The sequence below is a fragment of the Triturus cristatus genome, chromosome 4_2 (assembly GCF_964204655.1).
Source record: "Triturus cristatus chromosome 4_2, aTriCri1.1, whole genome shotgun sequence".
NCBI lineage: Eukaryota > Metazoa > Chordata > Amphibia > Caudata > Salamandridae > Triturus > Triturus cristatus.
Genome location: NC_140586.1, coordinates 91028339 through 91048510, shown reverse-complemented (window position 1 = coordinate 91048510; position 20172 = coordinate 91028339). Strand labels below are relative to the sequence as shown.

At 46.1% G+C, this 20172-nt stretch overlaps 1 protein-coding gene across 1 annotated transcript in view; it reads right to left on the bottom strand.

Moving 5' to 3' along the window:
• Window positions 1-1079: 1079 nt before the first annotated feature.
• Window positions 1080-20172, bottom strand: part of AP1M2 (adaptor related protein complex 1 subunit mu 2) — an 81288-nt gene continuing 62195 nt past the window's right edge. The window contains exons 10-12 of the mRNA XM_085600688.1: window positions 14579-14704; window positions 10699-10774; window positions 1080-7871 (exon numbers count right to left, since the gene is read on the bottom strand). Of these exons, the coding sequence (XP_085456814.1) occupies window positions 7849-7871; window positions 10699-10774; window positions 14579-14704 (225 nt within the window). The 3' untranslated portion in view covers window positions 1080-7848. The remainder of the gene's footprint in view (window positions 7872-10698; window positions 10775-14578; window positions 14705-20172) is intronic.

Genomic DNA, 20172 nt, shown 5'->3' with positions numbered 1-20172 from the left:
TGTGTTGTTTCTTAGCCCAGTTGGTGGAGGTTGATTTGGGCAAACCCCTTTGATTCCGTAATTTTAAAAGCCCACAGATATACAATTCTTTCCATGGAAGCTCAGTTTACTACATCACACAAGGGTTTCGGTGTTGGTTACCCCCTGCAACAAACCCTTGGGGTCGAAGATTTACACTGAGATTATCTTTGTTAACATATCTTCCTTTCCCAAATATCATTTTGTTCACAAATGTTACAGTATGAATGAAGGCTCTCATGGATGCCTTGTGCTCAGTACAGTAGACCCGAGGTGGGTATGGTGACCAGTCAATTACAGACAGAAATTAGATGTATGGAAAGTTATCAAAGGGACTCGTTCTTCAGTAACCTAATGACAACAGCTGTCCTATGATGTGACTACAAAAGTGCACAAGATTAGAACAAATGGCCTTGATGAGTTTCCAACCAATAGAGTGTGCCTTCCTGATAGACGCGCAAAATGTTACTGCAAGTTGTGCACTCGTTAATATGCATTTAAGGCAAGGTATTTTAATTAGCAAGTGCACAATTGCACCTGAATCGAAGTGTGATGTCGTAAAATGGGGAATAACATACTAATATCCCAGGGTACTACAAGGGGCGCATGTGAACGATATGCTCTTGGGATTGGCGGTAGGCTTTACCTGCTCCAAATTGGAGAAGCAAACACTTATGATTGGCACACAATTTGTTTGTCCCATATTAGGCGCAAAGGGGAGCCAAAACAGGTTAACCGGTCTAGTGTGAGTAGGGCCAAATTGTAAATTGTGCTTTGAAAAATCTTGCAGGAGGACTGAATAGCAAACATCTACTTGAGGCTTGAGATTTGTAAAGTATTTTGTTACATAAAAAAGTACCACTACTTCATCCTCCAACATTGCTGCAATCAAATCAAGAGGCCACCGTGGCTCTTATGTAGCAAATTTTGACCCAAATAAAAGCCGCTCTATCTTTTCCCATTACCGAGAAGGATGTTTCCGGCATGTCCTTGGCACCCAATGGCCTGCCTACTTTTTTTGAGGGTCCTGACTTTAAAAAACTACATTTTCAGAAAAGAACTTAAGGCCACACAAACCGGTGTTTATTAATTTATCAACAATAATAATAATATATATTAAACAAAGCATGGGTGATGAGGTGAGTTTTTGGATGCTACCTTCATGCCCTTGGGTCCCCATATCCATCTATGGGCCCAAGGGAGTCAGGTGGTATAACGTTATCAGCCGACAAGATGATGGTTCCTACTGGATCCCTCCTTCCTTTGAAGGGCAATTTTCATTCTGTAGCTTGATGCAATTCAGATGGAAAAGTCAGAATTTGTACAGTTTGCAATAATGTGCTGAATCAATATTTACTATTCAGCAACACTGGCTTCAGCAGGATTCCCTGTACATGCTGAAAATTTAGCATTTTACAAAGAAATTTCCCAAAACGCCTTCAAAAGGGCAGAAGTGCATACTCCGATCAGAAGTGGAATTCAGTTCTCAGAGCACCCAGATATTGCAGTTACCACACTAATAAAATTTAAAGTTATTTTTTTATTTCTCATAATGGTTAACGGGCTACCAAATTCCTACAAAATGACTATCTATCTGATAGACACCCGGCTAGGATAACCACCTGTACAACCCAACACCTTTTAATTAAATAAAGCAATTTAAATAAAACAGCAAGTATTTTCTGATTTAGAGAATATTTAGCCCTGTAGAATACAAAAAATGAACACTAAATTAGCCATCGAGCCTAACATCTTTAAAAATTGGCTAAATAAAACAACTAAAAACATTATATAACTCGCTAGTATGGACATAGGTTTGTTTGCATTATATCCTGAGGATGCTAAAATATTTCCTAGATAGTTCAGCACTTACGACTTCTACATATTTTATTGCTGTTCCTCAATATATGCTTTTACTGCAGGCATTATGTGGCTTGGAGGGTGGAAATAATCCAGTAATTACAAGTTTTTCCCCAAAATCCGTTGCTACTTAAAATGGAGGTTTAACATTCTGCCATATTTAATAATCAAAACACGTTTCAATCGATCTCAGTCATATTTGTATAAGTATTTTTAATAAATAGGCTGTCCTCTAATTTGTGAAGTGCCTGAGAGGAGGGCAAGAAGTGCAGTCTGTACATGAGTTAGCGCATCAACATTCCAAAGCAATAAGGTGCTATTTTCCATCAACAAGAAACAGTTTCCTTCACACCTTCTGCTACTGTTATGGATTTTCAGACTGAACTTCCTTCCCTGATCTTATGTCACTTCCGTTTCAGTGGTTTGGGAAGTTCAGCAATGCAGAAGAGGTTAAATTAGAAAAATACTTGCAATAAATGTAAGAGATGAATAGAATGCAGAGATGTAGCAGAAGAGCAAATATTACTAGTAATAATCAATGGATTTTTTTTAATATTAAAAAGGACGTCTCCTTTCTGAGAAGGGTCAAAGAACCTGACAATTGTTTACATAAAAAAAAAAAGACTTGAGGAATTAAATAGATTAATAGAGATTACATGGCCGCTGTTTCCGTTTCAACCATGCCGAAGTCCTCGGAACTTCGAGTTAATGCCCGCTTCGCTTCTCGGTATGAGGCGTACAGAAGGAAGGAGGAGCTGCAGCGGCGTGAGTCCTTGGGGCAGCTGGGTGGGGGAATGTGTTGTGGTAGACGACGCCTGGCGTGAGTCCCCTAATTGATTGAGACCCTCACCACATGGGTTTGACATTAGTCCAGTGGTGGACGACTTGGGGTTGGATGTAGTTTACAGTTTCCACCCCCTTGGGTGGAGTTTGCTAGCCTTCTTTCTGGTGGAATTTTAGACATATTCATTATCCTTACTCTTTGTCACAGTGTATTACTCGTGAGGTGGAGCCACTTAGTTGTCAGAGGACCAAATCAGGTAGGAGTGGACTTCACCTAATTCCACACCCCTATTAGCGTGGTATAAGATATGTCCTACTTCACACTAAACCATATAAGGCAAGAAGCTCCTGGGAGGGCCATTATGATTGTGACAAGGGCTAATGGTAATGAACATTACCGATAAGTAACCAGAACATTATCCCTTCCTCCTCTGTTCTCGTCCCAGTCAATTACTCATGAGGAATACCAAAGCGTACACGGGCTGAAGAATCACTTCAATCATTACTGCACTTAAATGCTTCCTTTAATAATAAAAGGAAAGACAGAAAAATCAAAGCAGTATGAACCTTCAATGAGTATGGCTGATTCCAAAACTTTATGCCAAAAATGTCTTTCTCCACTCCCAAACTCTGAATTTTATTTTGGTTCTAAAAGGTCCGAGGAGTAACTCCTGTACCCTATTGGCAGACCTCTGCCAAAGAAACTACTTGCTGAAGAAGCAGACACCTCTCTTGTCAACTACCCTCCGATACTTTCGGTGGAGAGATACTGGCAGACTCATAGGATGAAGAAATGGTCTCTCAAATCCATCGACTTATAGAAATAATAGATGCTTTACCCAGCATCGGATTGGGAAGTCGGGCATTGGCTGATGGGCCGGTGCCTAAGGGTCACCAGTGGGCCGGTTTTGTCAACCGGCCTCCAGAGCCACTCAGTACCGATCGTTTTCTGGCAACGCTCCCAGGATGTGGACCGCTCTCCCTAGAGTCCTCAGATGCAACCCCTCCTTCTCCTGTTTCAAAAGGGACCTGACACTCCATCTCCTCAACAAATACTTTGCTGACCAACGTCAACAAACCTAGACTTCAAGATCCGACTTGACTCCACTCTCTCTTGACATTCAAGGATAGTTGGTGACCGGACTGTGTTAGCCACCTTAGTTTGTTTTATCTCCCTCCCTTGCACTGTGTACCTATTTTTCATGTTGTATTTTTTTTCTCTGTTTTGCTTCCTTACCGCCTTCCTACTATGTAATGCAACTTTCTTCTGTTTTTACTGTGTGTATGTAAAGCGCTCTGATACCCACGGGTCAAGCTGGCGCTATAACAAACTTTTAAAATAAAATAAATACATTCCTAAATAAAGCACACATGACACACACTGCCTTCCAACATATTAAGCGAACGTTGCAGCTATCTTAGATGGTAAGCCGACGCAGCATATTTTCCTTTGTAAGCTCTATTATTCGTTAATTAGGCATTTCTCCTTTTTTTTTTTTAAATATTCTGGCTGTTACAGGGATCGAATATGTCACCTTGCACTATTACCAGTGGGCTTTAACCAAAATGAGAAAATATGTATTTCTGGATGACAGAGGGGACCAACAGGATGTCAGACAGAGAAATTGTTAATAAACTTTATTAATTTAGAATTGATTGCAGCCAAGAGAGGAAGAACAGTGACCTACAAGTGGACAAATTCAAAATGATGGACTGATGCTTGGCTATACCCCAACTGCCCTTTGGGAGAGGGGGACACTTACATCACATTTTCCCCACAGGGATTTTTGAGGTACAAAAATAGCTACTTTGGTTACCTTGTTCTTCCTGTTCAATGGAAGTGCCTTTTTTGTAAAGTAAATTGAATGCCGAGAGGCTAATGTTTCATCCAGGATAAGAGAAATAGATGACGGGGAAAAACACGTTTAAAAAAAATAAAAATCTCTGCAGACAGTGCCCCACTGCCATGAGATGCTCCTTTTTGTAGGTTTAGGTACAGTTGTATCTGTGTGTGGGAAGCAAGAGATTTTAGAATAGGCAGACATGATATCTGAAAGCACCAGGACCCAATTTAAATTCATAGTGGGCCCAAGGGAGAGGACCATACCTCATCATTGCCCTCTTGTGGCAGGGTTGCAAAGCACCACGCCATTGTTAAAACAAATGCCCTACCCTTTTTGGGAATTAACTTGCTGACAGCATTGAAAACTGGCATCTCTCGCCAAGAGGACAGATCCTACTTTATTTGTGTCCATAAAAGTGAGATGAATGGTTACACTCTATACGGTTTTCATAAAAGTGGAAATCAGGACTCGGTCTTAATGAGGTCAGTATTTCAAGGGATAGACTGGCTCAGAGAGTCCTGCAAACATGCAATGTAGGAAGACAGAAGAAGCTAAAATTCAGTCAACTAGAAACATTCACACCCCGGGAAATCATCATGAAGAAAACCACTGATGGCTCTATTCTATGGATTATCTGCGTCCAGCGTGGTCCTGCAGGTGACAATAGTGGGCTAGGAGTGTGCACTCCGGCTCAGTTTGCATGGACAAATCAGTGCCTTCTGAAAAGAGGTTCCCACATTTTCCCTAGGTTTATGTTTTGTAATAAAAAATTGGGAAACATCTATTACAACACAAGCTTTACATGGTAGTACCTTCACAACACAGTCAGTACCATGACTGCGACGTTACTACGAGTTCCATTACAACGCAAGTCATTACAACAACTTGCTACAGGGAATGTGGTGTTGGACTGGTGTCGGATTAGAAGTTCAACTCCTTCCTTACGAATACACCGACTGGAGTTGGAAAAGTAATTTACACTATTCCGAAGTCCAGCGCTTCTCAAAAGCAAGTCGTTTTATGGATTTGCATTGTAATGGACCTCGTGCTAAAGACAGTCGTGGTATTGACTGCATTGTTAAGTCATGAGTAGTTTTGGCATGCGTGGTAACAGATGCTATTATTAAAAATGACAACGGCCTACAATTCCAATCAGTAAGTTTCTGGTGTACTTTTAATAAAGTAGGCTCTTTTGTAACTCTTTTGAAAAAGGTTTAAGCCTTGGGGTGATGTGTGGAAAAAAGAGGTGGCTAACACCCACACTCACAGGACTTTCCTATGTTCCCTTCCGTTGTTTCCTCCGTTGATTTGTAGAATGGGCAACAGCATTACAGGCACAGCTGGCTTCTTAAAATTGGAAAGCTACCTTGCAAATCCAAATGCTGAGAAACTATGGTCTCTATTAATGGTGAGAAATCCAGCCAATGGGAGAGTGTATAAGTGAATACAATACACTAATGGGGCAGGGGGGGGTGGGGAAAAGTCCAATTGAGATGGGGTGTGTAGGAGAAAATGCCTTACACCCTGCGAAGCTTGGCTGGACTCTGCTTGTTTGATCCAACAGCTTCTCTCCCTGAATCACAAACAGATGGGTTTTTTTTTCCAAGTATGGAATATGTTACCTTTACAGGTATTCTTGTTGAACACCTGACAAGAGAAAAGGGTATTCAGAAGTTAATGAACATGACACGAGCTAGGCGGGTATTATTCCAACTTCTGGATGCTCCCAACAGGCCGGTCTGTCTTTCTGCTGAGAAGTTTCCCACAGCGTAGATGCCAATCAACAAGAGTGTGAAAGAAGCTGGACCTGAGACCACTCAGACTGCATGATTCTACCAGCAGTGTGTGGTGGCAATGGGGGAGCAAGACAGTCAAGGTAGAGCTGATCTAGCTGGTGCAGGAGTCGACTGGCTGTCAGACACGTATGGCGCACACAGCGGTACAAAAGGGGGTGGTGATGGACGGAGCATCAGAACCAATCAAACACTCACACCCAGTCAACAGATCTGGGTTTGATCCATCACCTTCTTTAGCCCACTCTGCCACCCCAGTTCAGACGTATGGCGCACACCCCACACAGATATGGTGTGGATAGAAGGAGCAGGGCATTTACAAAAATGAGTGCCTAACGTATATTCAGAAAAGCCAGAATTTTATCTAAAATTGTTACAATCTGAATATAAACAATAATCATCTTTATACTTCGTAAATCTGAAATTCGCATTGCATCAGGCCTTCCTATTGCTCATTTACACCTGAGGAGCTGCATAGCAGCTCACATACAACACTAACATTCAATAACATACTGAAACACAAGGAATAATTAAAGATTTATCTCAGGTTATGTTAAGATCCATCTTCCAAAGTCGGATCCGGTCTCAGGGGCGCTGGAAAAGAAGGCCCCACTGCAATAAACTGACCGCGCTAATGCCCAGGACTGGCCACCGAGAAGTTTCTTGTCGTTATATACAGTAAAGACATGAAAAGAGCCAGGAGAAGGCTAGTAGATTGCAACCAGGCCCTACCATGTGAAGGATCTAGGTCCAGGTTTAATAAAGTGAGAGTGCAGAGGGGGGGCAAGCTCTGGGCACCTAGGAGTTAGATCTCCACACCCATGAGTACCAACGGGCACAGACTCTGACTCCTACATCAAGAGAGCCTGAAGCACCCCTCAAGAAGGCACCTTGCCCCCGGGCAACTCTTCAAGCACCCTCACATGCAAGCTCAAAACTACTTCTAAAAAAAGGATTTCCCTCCTGCCCACTTGTTGCAGTACCACATCACACAGAGGGGACATACCAAGACGAGACTAAATACAAAAACTCACCCCGTGTCCCAAACCCACCACACAGTGCTTTTCTGTTGCTATCCTCTGGAAGTCTTCCAGGCAGGCTTCTCATACCATTTAGCCCACGAAATGTGTCCAGAATGGAAGGTTGCTTAGATGTTTCACATTCAAGACGCAATAAAGGCAACAACTTGGTGGAGAAAGTGGGCATGGGACACGGGCAAACCTGCCGCCTGTTTGTGCAATGCAAATTTGGTTCATATGTGAAAAGGGCAAACCACTGCATTACCACTGCATTACCTGTACTGTTTGAGCGCTGGATTAGCACAAAACTAACTGTGTCTGGTACTGAATTCCTATAATCCAAGCATCCACCCAACACACAAAGATGCACAGCCGAGGAATAGGCCTGGGATGACACCAATATCCTGTAGAAAAAGAACAACAAGCTCCTAGAAATGTGCATTATATACACAGATTTCTCTGGGTTGACAGTTCGTATGTAAATTCTAGACTGTAGAAGAGAAGTCGCCCCCTGGTAGAGACTGTGCCACATTAGTTTGTTCGTAGCTGGTAATCTAGAAGAAACAAGAGAGTTTGGGTTAGCCACAGCATCGGTCAATGACCCACCAACAGCGCTCAATGTGCTACAGTGCGGAGCAGAGTGATGGGGGCGCGGAGCAGAGTGATGGGGGCGCGGAGCAGAGTGATGGGGGCGCGGAGCAGAGTGATGGGGGCGCGGAGCAGAGTGATGGGGGCGCGGAGCAGAGTGATGGGGGCGCGGAGCAGAGTGATGGGGGCGCGGAGCAGAGTGATGGGGGCGCGGAGCAGAGTGATGGGGCGCGGAGCAGAGTGATGGGGCGCGGAGCAGAGTGATGGGGCGTGGAGCAGAGTGATGGGGTGATGGGGCGCGGAGCAGAGTGATGGGGCGTGGAGCAGAGTGATGGGGCGTGGAGCAGAGTGATGGGGCGTGGAGGGGTGGAGGGGCACAGTGTGTCACAGAGCAGAGAGTCACAGAGCAGAGTGTCACAGAGCAGAGTGTCAGAGTGAAAGCACAAATTGAATTTTTTCAATCATACTGTAAACACGCAGCCAACCCATTTCACCTTACAAAGGCTTCATCAGGGCAAAAAAGTGCATGTCAACCGGTGCAGAGAGAGATCACACAGTCTAGGTAACAGCAAGTCACCACGGTAAATTGCCAATCTATTTCAATTAGAACGCCCCATTAAAGCGTTTCTAAGACATCTCAGAGTTCAACAAGGTACCGCACCACAATCCGCGGTCAATTCTCACAAATGCCATGTACGCCTACAATAGAGTTGTCTCCCACAGTCTTCTACCGCGAAGATTATTCAAAGAATAACCTACCACATTGATGATAAACTAGGAGTTTGGATTCATGTTAATTGCTTTTCCATGCTCAACTGTATTTGCGACCTCTTTTTTGTATAAATAGTTTTTAGGTCTTGCCTACTGGACAGCGCTTTCGCTGTCTGTTGCAAGACTCATTGTGGGCTTACCAAGATGTATAGAGGCTCAGAGCCTGTCAATTGCTTGCCAGTGGTTGGGTTTCCGGTCACTCGTTTGCGTGCTTCTTGTTCTTGTCCAAGCTTGTCAATCTTGTGTTTATCCCTCACATGGAGTGTAACTTCTTCACCATCTCTTTTAGTTGGCTGGCTTCTATGCTTTCATTGCTTGCTTTTCAAGACCGACATTTGTTTTGATTAAGCATTCCACAAGAGTGCATGTGTTTTTCAGCCGTCTCCCTTGTGTACTTCTCTCGCCCTGCACTTCATGTCGCTTGTGAGCTTCTCCCTGCCCCCTCTATGTTGCACTCAATGTAGTGTCCTGCCCTTATTGCTTTCTTGACAGTGTGATTTTCCCCCGTTCCCTCCAGGTTGCCCTCTTGCCTGTTGCTCATCCTCCCCTCCCTCCGTATTCCTTCCATCCGCCCATGTTGCTTCCCCCATCTATGCTCAATTTAGGTCTTTCTCCCTCATTAATCCCCTCCACCCATGCCCCATCCACACACAGCGTGCCCCCCCCCCCATGTTGCTCTCCTACACGTGCTTAAAAATAAAAAAGCATTCACACACTTGGATCAGCCAAAGAAATTTTTAAAAAGCGTGGCCGCTCAAAATGAGACATGGGCTTTATTTATTATTAAGCCTTGCTGTACAGCATGACTGAAACCTATTGGCTTTGTCAATGGTTTTTAAAGGGGAGACCCGTTTGCTTTGCCATTGCTGGTTCTTTTTTTTGCTAAAAAAAATAATAATAATGCAGAATTGGATGTACAAGGCCAGGCCCAAGCGACACAGACAGCAAGAAGCCACAGTCCGTTTTCATGCCTTCGAGGTGACCGTTGCTAGCGGTCACTCTGGTAAAGGAAGGAACTAGTAACAACTGTTTAATGAGTTGGAAGTGCAGGTAATCTGGATGCAATGCAGTGTTTGCTTAGACAGGACATTTGCCAGCCTAAAAAGCAGATTGGAATTGAAATAGAGAAACTATTGAAGTCATGGTGCCGCTGGCCCCCAGAGGTAGCATTCTCTTGTTTTTTTCAATACATCTTTCGGCCCTCTGGGAAATGGAGAGGCAGAGGTTTTTTTTTATGTTCCTTTTTAATTGGGCAACATCAGAGTGGATGACCAATGGCCACCGTTGAATCCAGGATGCAGTGGTGCTGGAACAGTTTTTAGAGTAGGGATGCTGGCCAATAATGTCACCTTACTAACAGCATAGTAGATAAGTTAATCTGTTTTTGAAAACACAAGAAATGCTGTCAACATCAAAACACTGGCAGGGGTCCTTTAGTATTTATTCTCCATCTAAACTATTTCAGGTTTTATGGGAGTTCTCTAGCACCTTCCGCTCCCCTACTTTCAGAGCCACTGCAATGAGGAGTGTTGATAAAGGGCTGACCCCCGATCAGCCCTTTGACACATTCCTAAAGAGGTCCCCTTGTTTTCTTCTAGACATAGAATTGTTTAGTTCAAAATATCTGCCACTCACTGCAGGGACCGCCTTAGCACCTCTCACCTTTGTACATTGTTTATTTGGTATGGACTTTGCCTGGAGGCGAAGCAGGTGTGTCTTGGACCCTAATGTAAGGTACAAAACTGGACCACGTACCCCCAGTTTGAAAGTACAAGCAGCTATAGTTTGAGGGCAGTGGACCACGGTGCCACTGCACCTCCTGCACTATTTGTAGCTACGTCCCTTACTTTGTTACGTAAAGCTCTGTAAATGTGAATACACAGTGCTGCAAGGCAATCTCTCCATTCCTCGGTATCTAGTCCACCCTGGCCCTCCCCAGCTTGGTCCCTCTGGTCACCGGTGGCTTTGGCCCTTTCCCTCAATGTGTTGTCAGACTCTCCCTCAATGTGTTGTCAGACTCACCTCCACTCTGCGTGATGTATCGCACCCAGGGCAAGGCTTGGTACCCGCTCTTTTCAATGATCTTCATGTACCGCACCTGGAACAGAGTCAGGGTATCAACAGTGGGCCCGTTCCTTTTAGGCAAGCCTGTCCAAAGGCAAGCACGACTGTGCCTGGACTGTGTCCAGCGCCACAAACCATGGACTGATTGTCCCCCCCCCCAGTAATACTCTACAGCGCTCCTTCGTTCGTCGACCCAGGATGCCTCTCCTCCCCCCCACTGCCACCTGCGCCACACTAGGAACCTTCACCTGTACTCACTTCCACTTCACCTGCAACAGCCTACCCATACATCCCATGCAAGCTCTAGCAACACCATAAACACACCCACCTAACAATACATACTACAGCAAACCCGCACCCAAACACTCACTCACATGCATGCTACTCAACACACGATCTCTCAGCAAACAAGTAACAGAGATCTGGGAGCTTCTGAGCAGCAACGCATCAGACCTACTCTGCCTCACAGAAACCTGGCTCGACTCCACACCGGCAACCAACATAGCTGCAGCAATCCCAGGGCGTTACAAGATTGCATGACAGGATTGCTTTCACAAGCCGGCAGGAGGACTTGCAGTCATCTACAAAAACTCCATCAAGTGCTTAACATCAACTGGAAATGCCACCCCTTTTATGGAACATCTGCACTTCAAGCTGCAAATATCCGAAAACTTCACCTAAATGGAACCCTCATCTACCTATCAGCTGGACCACGATTTACCTTCACCAGCCTAATCACAGCCCTAATCACAGAGTGGTGTGGCTCACTGGTTGTGGAGTGGTGTGGCTCACTGGTTAGAGGCGGAAGACCCGGGAGCAGAAGTCGGCCCGGGACCAGGGTTCGATTCCCGACGCGGCATGGTCTTGGGCCAAGGTCAGCGGACTCGACAATTCTCGCCTCGGTGCCTACTCTAACCATGGATCCCACTCAGCAACTCTGGGCAACAGCTCGCTTAATCTCCACTTACGGCCCCATCAGCGCCGGGGATGCTTGTCTTCACCTTGGAGATGCCCAGTAGGGACCATCTCACAGGGAAAGCCAGGATGGGTTCCCCAGCGGTTTACAGCGCCGGGACGCCCCGTTGCTGGGGCAGCTGTGCGCTTTACAAGTCTACAACATTTACATTTACTTCACCGCCCCTCTCACCATCATATCCAGAGACTTCATACCCCTATGTGGCCTCAACTTTCACCTAGTAGACAGTACCGACCCCTGCTCCACAGCACTCCTTGAAAGCCTGAAAAACTTTGGACTAACCCATCTTGTTACTGAGCCAACACACATCGCAGGACACACACTGGACCCCCATCTTTACCACCACTGACAGCATTAAGTACATCTCTACTTCACAATCCACGTGGACCGACCACTCCATCATCCACCTTAAAATCAACACATCGCAAGCCAATGCACCTACCAGCATCAGCCTACCCAGCTGGGGCAAAATCTCACAAGCAGACTTGCTAAAAGCCCTCAGCTCTGATCAACCTAACCCCACGTGCAACCTCAACGAGGACATCAACAACTGGATTGAGAACAGTGCAGACTCCCTCGCTCCCAACAAACCCAAAAAGCAAAGAAGAACCAACTAGCAGGCAAGCTGGTACACAGAGGACCTCAGAGACTCCAAACAACACTGCAAACAGCTAGAGAGAAAATGGACAGCCAGCCACGAAACCACTGATGGTTGCTGGTGGTAACGTCTTAGTGAAGCCTCGTAGTTGGTTCTAAGAGAAACCAAGAAAAGAGCACTAGCTGAATGCATGGAAGGCAGTTCCAACAGCTGCAAGAAGATCTCTATCATCACGGAAGTCACCACATCCTTGGCCTTCGTCAACAACATCACCCCCAGCCAAGAACTCTGCAATGACTGATAAGACTTCTTCCACAGCAAAATTCCAAAACTCTACAGCAACTTCACACATCCGCTAGAATCTAGCTATCGCATCGGCAATCTGCCCTTCACCAACTAAGACGACCACCTTACCATATAGATAACTCCCGCCAGAGAAGATACAGCGACAATCATGCAGACCATTCGCTCTGGTGCCCCAACAGATCCTTGCTCCCACCCATGTCTACAACCCTGTAGTATCACCGGTTAGCAATGCCCCCACCCACATCATCAACACCTCCATAACATCCGCCACATTCCCAGAAGACTGGAGGCATGAAGCGGTCGATGCCCTCCTCAAAAAGCAGTTAGCCAACTGAGCAATTTCTGACCAATCTCCCAGCTCCCCTACCCAGCCAAAGTGATTGGGAAGGCCATCAATAAGCAACTCACAATTCACCTAGCATTACGCTACCTACAGGGCAACACTCAAGAACTTTTCAGAAAAAAAATCACAGCACAGAAAGAGCACTCATCACAGCCACCGATGACATCCAGACCATCCTGGACAGAGGAGAAACAGCGGCCCTCATCCTGCTCGACCTCTCCGCAGCATTCAACAGTCCCCAGCAATACTCATCAGAAGACTCTATGAGACCAGCATCCAAAGACCAACACTCGACTGGATCTGCTCCTTCCTCATAGGAACACAAGGAGTCTGACTGCCAACCCATCACAACGAAGACCAAGAACCTGATTTGCAGAGTCACCCAGGAATTGTCCCTCAGCCCGACCCTGTTCAACGAATACAGGACACCGCTCGCCAATAACATCTGATCCCAAGGCATCACCATCATCTCATATGCCGACAACACCAACTCATCTTCTCAGTGACGGGCAAGACAACCTCCACCAGATCCAACTTCACCATCTTCATGACCATGGTAGTAGAATGGTTAAGAACCAACTGCTTGAAGCTCAACTCCAACAAGATTGAAGTACAGGTCTTCGAGAAAAAGATCTCCTAATGGGACGAGACCTGGTGACCGGCAAAGCTAGGACCAACAACTACCAATCCCGCTAGAAAACTGGGGATCATTATGGGTCAAAAACCTCAACATGACAGCACAAGTCAACACAGTGAGAGCTGACTGCTTTCACATCCTACATATGCTACGAAAGATCATCAAGTGGCTGCCACAGAACATCAGACAAACCCTTTATGTTAGCACTCATCACAAGCAGACTCAACTATGGCTACAGGCTCTCGCACAGAATCTCCAAGCAGCTCCTGCACAGACTTCAGACCATCAAGAACACCACTGCAAGACTCATTTTCAACCTCCCATGCTGCAAACACATCTCACCCCACCTCAGAAAGCTACACTGCTCCCCATCTACAAATGCAGCCAATTCAAACTCCTTACGCACACATGTAAAGCCTTGCACAACATTGGAGCAGCATACCTGAAAGCCACATACGCTTTCATCGGCCTACCAGACACTTGCGCTCAGCCTCACTCTTACTTGCACACACCCACTGCATTCACAAAGGCAGAGCAGGAAGTTGCTCACTCTCCTACATGGCAACCAGAACATGGATCGAACTCCCACAACATATTAGAGCCTCCTCTTCACTTCTAGAGTTCTGCAAGAAGCTGACGACCTGGCTCTTCAAATAACTCTGCGGCGACCATACGCCTACACACGCGCTCAGTTCCCTCGTTACCCTCACGGGTGATTAGCGCGCTATATACATAGACATAACATACTATAACGCACTCCATTCTTAAGCCCCTTTTCCTAGATCACATCTTTCTGTCCTACACTACACTTTGCCCATATGCCAGTCCCTTTCCTAGGTCACGCTCTTTGCCACCACACCACACACTACTCCATTGTCACACCTAGAGTATACTTGAACAGTACATTTTGACTGCTGGCATGCTCTTGTAAAACTTCTTGTGTCCTTCATATTAACCCCTTCACATCTGCTTACTCACCTGAATTCCAGAGACGGTGAAGTAAGGGATTTCAAACTTCACAGAAATGGGGGGTTTCCCTTCTAGTTCCTCCTTCTCCACGCTGGGGAGGCAGAAGTGTGCTCTCATTAGATACTCCTTCCCGCCCTGTAGTGGAAACAAATCACACATCTCAAAAAGAAGCAGGACGGCCGGTGCCCACCAATCACTTCTTTTAGCATGACTGGACTGGAGAGATGGACAAGGGCGGATGACATGAGAGACAGGGGCGCATAGAGAAGGGAGTGCCGAAATGGGAGTGAAAGCACTAAGCGAGACGAAGAGAGCGAAAGAAAGCAATGGAAAGAAGAGAAGGAACGATAACAAAAGAAAGAAGGGGAGAGTGAGAGCCTATAGACTGACAAAGAGAGAGAAGTGAGGAAACAGAAAAAGAAAGCCAGACAGAAGGTTGGGTTTAGAGAGAAGGTTAGAAAGAAAAGACTGAAACGAGGAAATAACTGTTAGAATATAGTTATGTAGCTACAGCCACAGATACTTAAGGGGATGTTTGATGCAGTGGTGCAATCCAGGCCCATGTGACACAGGGGTGGCCTACCCCTTCAGGAATCCCCCAACCAACTCGAGGCCAATAAATATCCTTAGGATATGGGAGAATGGGGGCCCTCTCTTCACACTTTGAAAGGGCGGAAGGGAGAAGCATTATTTTGCGTTAAACCACTGATGGGATAGGTTGCCTACTTTTCTAGAAGACAAAAGGTGTATTTTTCACATTAGGAAGTTCAATCTAATTCCCTCCGAGGAAAGTTACACCTTGCAGCCCCAAAACTCTATCCCCGTGGTTCCTTTTTCTAACAAGCATGGGTAAATCTTACAGTTTTCACCGATGGGCGAGCAATTCATTTTGCAAATCAGATAGGGATAACAACAGGAGGGGATAACAGAGCTGGGGCGGCTCTTCCGTAATGGCCTAGGGGCATTGCCCCACTGGTTACAGTCATTCACAGAAAAATAAAATGATATTAAAACAAAATAATTGTATTCTTCTGTGACGGGCTTCGGCTGACGGTGCATGCATGAAGGGCCGGACCATGACAGGCAGGAGTGGTGGGCACTTAGAAGTGCACATTTAGGTTTGGCCGACCGTCTTAGGCTGGTCAAACAGACATGAGCACTTCTGTTTTTCCAACCCAGCTGTGTTCACAACAAGGTTGGACAAAAGCTGCAGGCTCCCAGGCAGTGTCTGAGCGGCAGAACAGGCCGCTCAGACTAATCCTGGCACTGCTCCAATAGCATGAGAACAGCGTCTGCACCTGTGCGCCAGGGAGAGGTACAGAGACCTGAGAGGATTGTGGCAGCTTTCTCAGCAAACCCCAGAAGAATTTCGTTTTATCTCTACTGAAGAAGGATGAAATCCAGAAACACATGTGTATAGAGATTAACAGCACTAACCTGCACCAACTTTGGTGAGACACTGCAAAATTTCAAGTAAGCATTTAAATTGAACTGCATGTACCAGGATGCAAAGGGGCGAACTGTGCTGGGAGGTAGCAGTGTGCTCCCATCCCCCTTCAGCGTCTGGATTGAGTGGGGAGCCTGTGCCTTCCCAGAGACTGCTGGGAGTGAAGCGCTGAAGCGGCCATCGGGGTAGTGAGAGGTCAGTTAAAAAAAAAAATACATTATTTTTATCCTCAATTCCCTGTCCTCCTCCCCACCCCCCAACTTTCATTGTGCAGTGGATGTCACTGCAAGGGAGGGTAGAGAATGGGGAGGCAGGTATTAGTTAACAGGGATAGTTAATAGTGGATGGGACAAAAAAAGCAAACGAGAAAAATACGCTTTTCTGTGTTTTTCTCCAGTTGTGGCTCTAAAGTTCTCTGAAGCAATGCAGCAAGTTATTTGCCCCCGCCAGTCCTGTACATTGTTACAGAATCGTGTAACACTTACTTTAAACTTCTCACTGTAGATCTTGCATTACTGGTACGTACTGTTTACAACCTCCACCATGATGCGACACACACAACGTGTTACATTAGCACACGTGGTCTACTGCACGTGTGATTCTATTAAAGTCTCCAGGACAGCACGAATCCTTTTCCAGTCTGAATCATGACGCAAATCAAAATGTAATTTTGTGCTCCGATGAAGAATGCATTTAGCGATCAGTTCCAGAGGTATGAGCTCGATGCACCCAGTAGAAACTAATACACAAACCACACATTTTAGAACTGCCTCCCTGTACCCCTTAAAGCTTCCTACACCGCCTGCTAAACGCACTGGGGGCTTGTGTTGCATCAGTCTCCATGAGCGAGCTCTGCCGGGGTTGTTTTGGGGGGGGGGGGGTCGGTTTTCTCAGAGTCTGGCACACCGCAGGTTGTATTTCAATGCCGCCATACAGTAAGTAGAACCACTGTTCAGAAGCAGTAGAGGAACGGTCACTAAGCCGTTAGCTGAAGGCATGCAACCTCAAAAAGAAGACAAGCAGCAATGATGGGAGTTGGGGCAATGACAACAGAGGAAACAACAATAACCAGCATTAGCAAAGCCAATAAATAGGTCTTCGCAATGCCTAAACTATTGGCCTTGGCAATGTGAATGTCTTTTAGCTATGTTGTCCAGCAGCACATCAGCTGTTCAGCATGGCTGACGAGAGAGGTAGTGGGGGGCTGGGTCAATCAGGGAAGCAGGAGGGTATGGGGAGGTGGGCAAGCAACGATCAGAGAGTGCGTGACGAAGCAACAATGAAGAGGTAAAAAAAAATATATATACCTTAAAGCAGGATCAACGACAAAACCGAATGTGTCATTGTGGAATGTAACTTGTGAGCACTTGAATCACTCAAAACACCATCAGCTCGTGTTCGCGCTCTGTCAAGACGGAGGATGGAGCGAGCATTCCAATACCATCAGATCGTGCAAAAAATATAATTACTAAACAAGTGCTGTTCATGCTTTAAGAAATGCATTTGCTTAAGTACATGCGCATGCATTCAAGTAGTATGTGTGTATGTGTACAAGGGAGATGGCCTGATTACACAAGAACTCCTATGGAGTGCTTGAAAACAAAGAACAAAATAGCTCTGAAAACCAGGAGCAGTGTTCGGAAACATGTACTTGATCTATGAGCTATGGGAGAGCCAAACCCAAGAAGACGCCATGACGCCTGCATGCCATGACGAAGGGCATAAAATAAAATGAGAACGACGCTGAAGTTTACCAATGGTAGGAGATGGGCGGCTTGAAAGCCCACAGATAGAACACAACATGCCTCTTCGAGACAGCGTATGCTCTGTCTAGCCGAGCAGCGTATGCGTTGCCTAAGCCAAGACCTAAAAATATGGGGGAAAAGGTGGGTGTGTGTGGATGTGCAACAGCAACTCAGAGAAGTGATGGCACCGCTCGCCCACGTCGCCCCACTGCACGACCTCAACATCATCTTACGCCGATGACACCCAGCTGATCCTCTCCCTCACCAAAGACCCCCACACTGCCAAAACCAACATCCACGAGGGAATGAAGGTCGTCGCCGACTGGATGAGAATCAGCCGACTGAAGTTGAAACTTGGATAAGGCGGAGGTCCTCATCCTCGGATCCACCCCCTTGGCCTGGGGCGACTCCTAGTGGCCGACCGCACTAGGAACAGCTCCAACGCCCACCAACCACGCACGCAACCTAGGGGTCATCCTCGACTCCACCCTCTACATGACGAAGCAGGTCAACATCGTCTCTTCCTCCTGCTTCAACACCCTCCATATGCTCCACAGGATCTACAAGTGGATCCCCACCGCAACGAGAAGGACGGTCACCCAGGCCCTCGTCAGCAGCAGACTGGACTACGGAAACGCCCTCGGCCAAACTCCTGAAATGACTCCAACGCATCCAGAACATCTCCGCACGCCTGATCCTTGACATCCCACACCGCAGCCACATCATACCCCACCTGAGAGACCTGCACTGGCTCCCCGTCAACAAAAGGGTAACCTTCAAGCTCTTCACCCACACACACAAAGCACTCCACAAAACCAGACCAGCGTACCTCAACAGCCGACTCAGCTTCTACACCCCCACCTGTCAGCTCCGCTCCGCCGACCACGCGCTCGCCACTGTCCCCCGCATCTGAAGAGTGACCACCGGCGGCAGATCATTCTCCCACCTCGCCGCCAAGACATGGAACACCCTCCCCTTCCGCCTACGGCAGACCCAAGACCTACTGACCTTCAGAAGACTCCTCAAGACCTGGCTCTTCGAACAGAAGCAGCATTCCCCCACCCCTTAGCGCCTTGAGACCCTCACGTTTAAGTAGTGCACTTTACAAATGCTTTGATTGATTGATTGGGTGGGAGGGAGGTAAAAGAAGCTACACGGGCAAAATAGTAAAAAACAAAGTACCACAATCACAATGTGAACAGTGAAGAGACACTAATTAAGAAGAGTGAATCTGTGCTTGGTCCATGCACCAGAGAAGAAGCCGGAAGTGACACTTGGCCAGCATTGTCAATAAGGAGGCAGCAAAGAAGAGTGACACTGAAGCCAACTAATGGTGAGCAATGGGAGGACTTTAAGCCCTTTTTCTAAATAACAGTGTTGTGCAAGTGTGAGCACATGCACTCGCGACAGGGAGGGTTGGGGATAGGTGGCAGCAACTCTAATAAGTAGTGGGTGGGAGGAGAAAGAAGCAACACGGGCAGAAAAGTAAAAAATTAAAAAGCAATGCTGGGCTCCAAGCCCTTTTTGTAAACAATAGTGTCTTGCAAGCCAGAGTGCATTCAGAGGGGAGGGGTGGTGAATGAGGGGAAAGGACAGCAACACAGAGAAGTGGTGGGTGGGACAGGAAAGAAGCAACACGGGCAAAATGTTTTTTTAAAGTACCTTAATTATAGAGCAAACTGCGGGGAGGCACTAATCAAGAATCAGTCTGCTTAGTCCATGCACCACAGAAGAAACAGGTAGTGGCGCCTGACATGCTCTGTCTAATTAGGAGGCAGCAAAGTAGAGTGACACTGAAGCCAATGAATGGTTAGCAATGGGTGGGTTCCAAGCCCTTTTCATAAATAATAGTGTCTCGCAAGCTAGAGTGTATCCCCTGGCGCATGCTGCTCATGCAAGCTCGACCCTAAAAATGGACCTTACAAAAAAAAGGTACTCAGTTCAAAGTAAAAATACCCAAGAAATAAATAAAGAATATTATAAACAAAGAGAAAGTTTAGGCCCAATAACACATCTTCGAACAGCTTTAAACCAATATGACAAAATAATCTCTCTAAAAACAATCTGTCAAAATTCAGACACTTAAATACTATGAACAGATTACAGAAGTTGCATAGCATATCTCTCAACTCAAACCAGAGAGTAAAACTTTTGTCAGCATTCATCGTGAACTTACCTTAAATGAGCTTAGAACTCTCCACCCTACAAATTTAAGGAAATAACTCTAAACAATGTTTAAAAAAAGCATTGCCAGGTGTCTGGCTTATAGCTGAACAAGCCTCTTCAGTCACTAATGAGTTTAGGACCTCAATAAGTCTCACTTGCACTCTTTCACTCATCCTTGCACTCACACAGCCATTCGTTCCACACACTAACTCATTTTAGCTTTCACCCGCTTACCCTTCCACAAT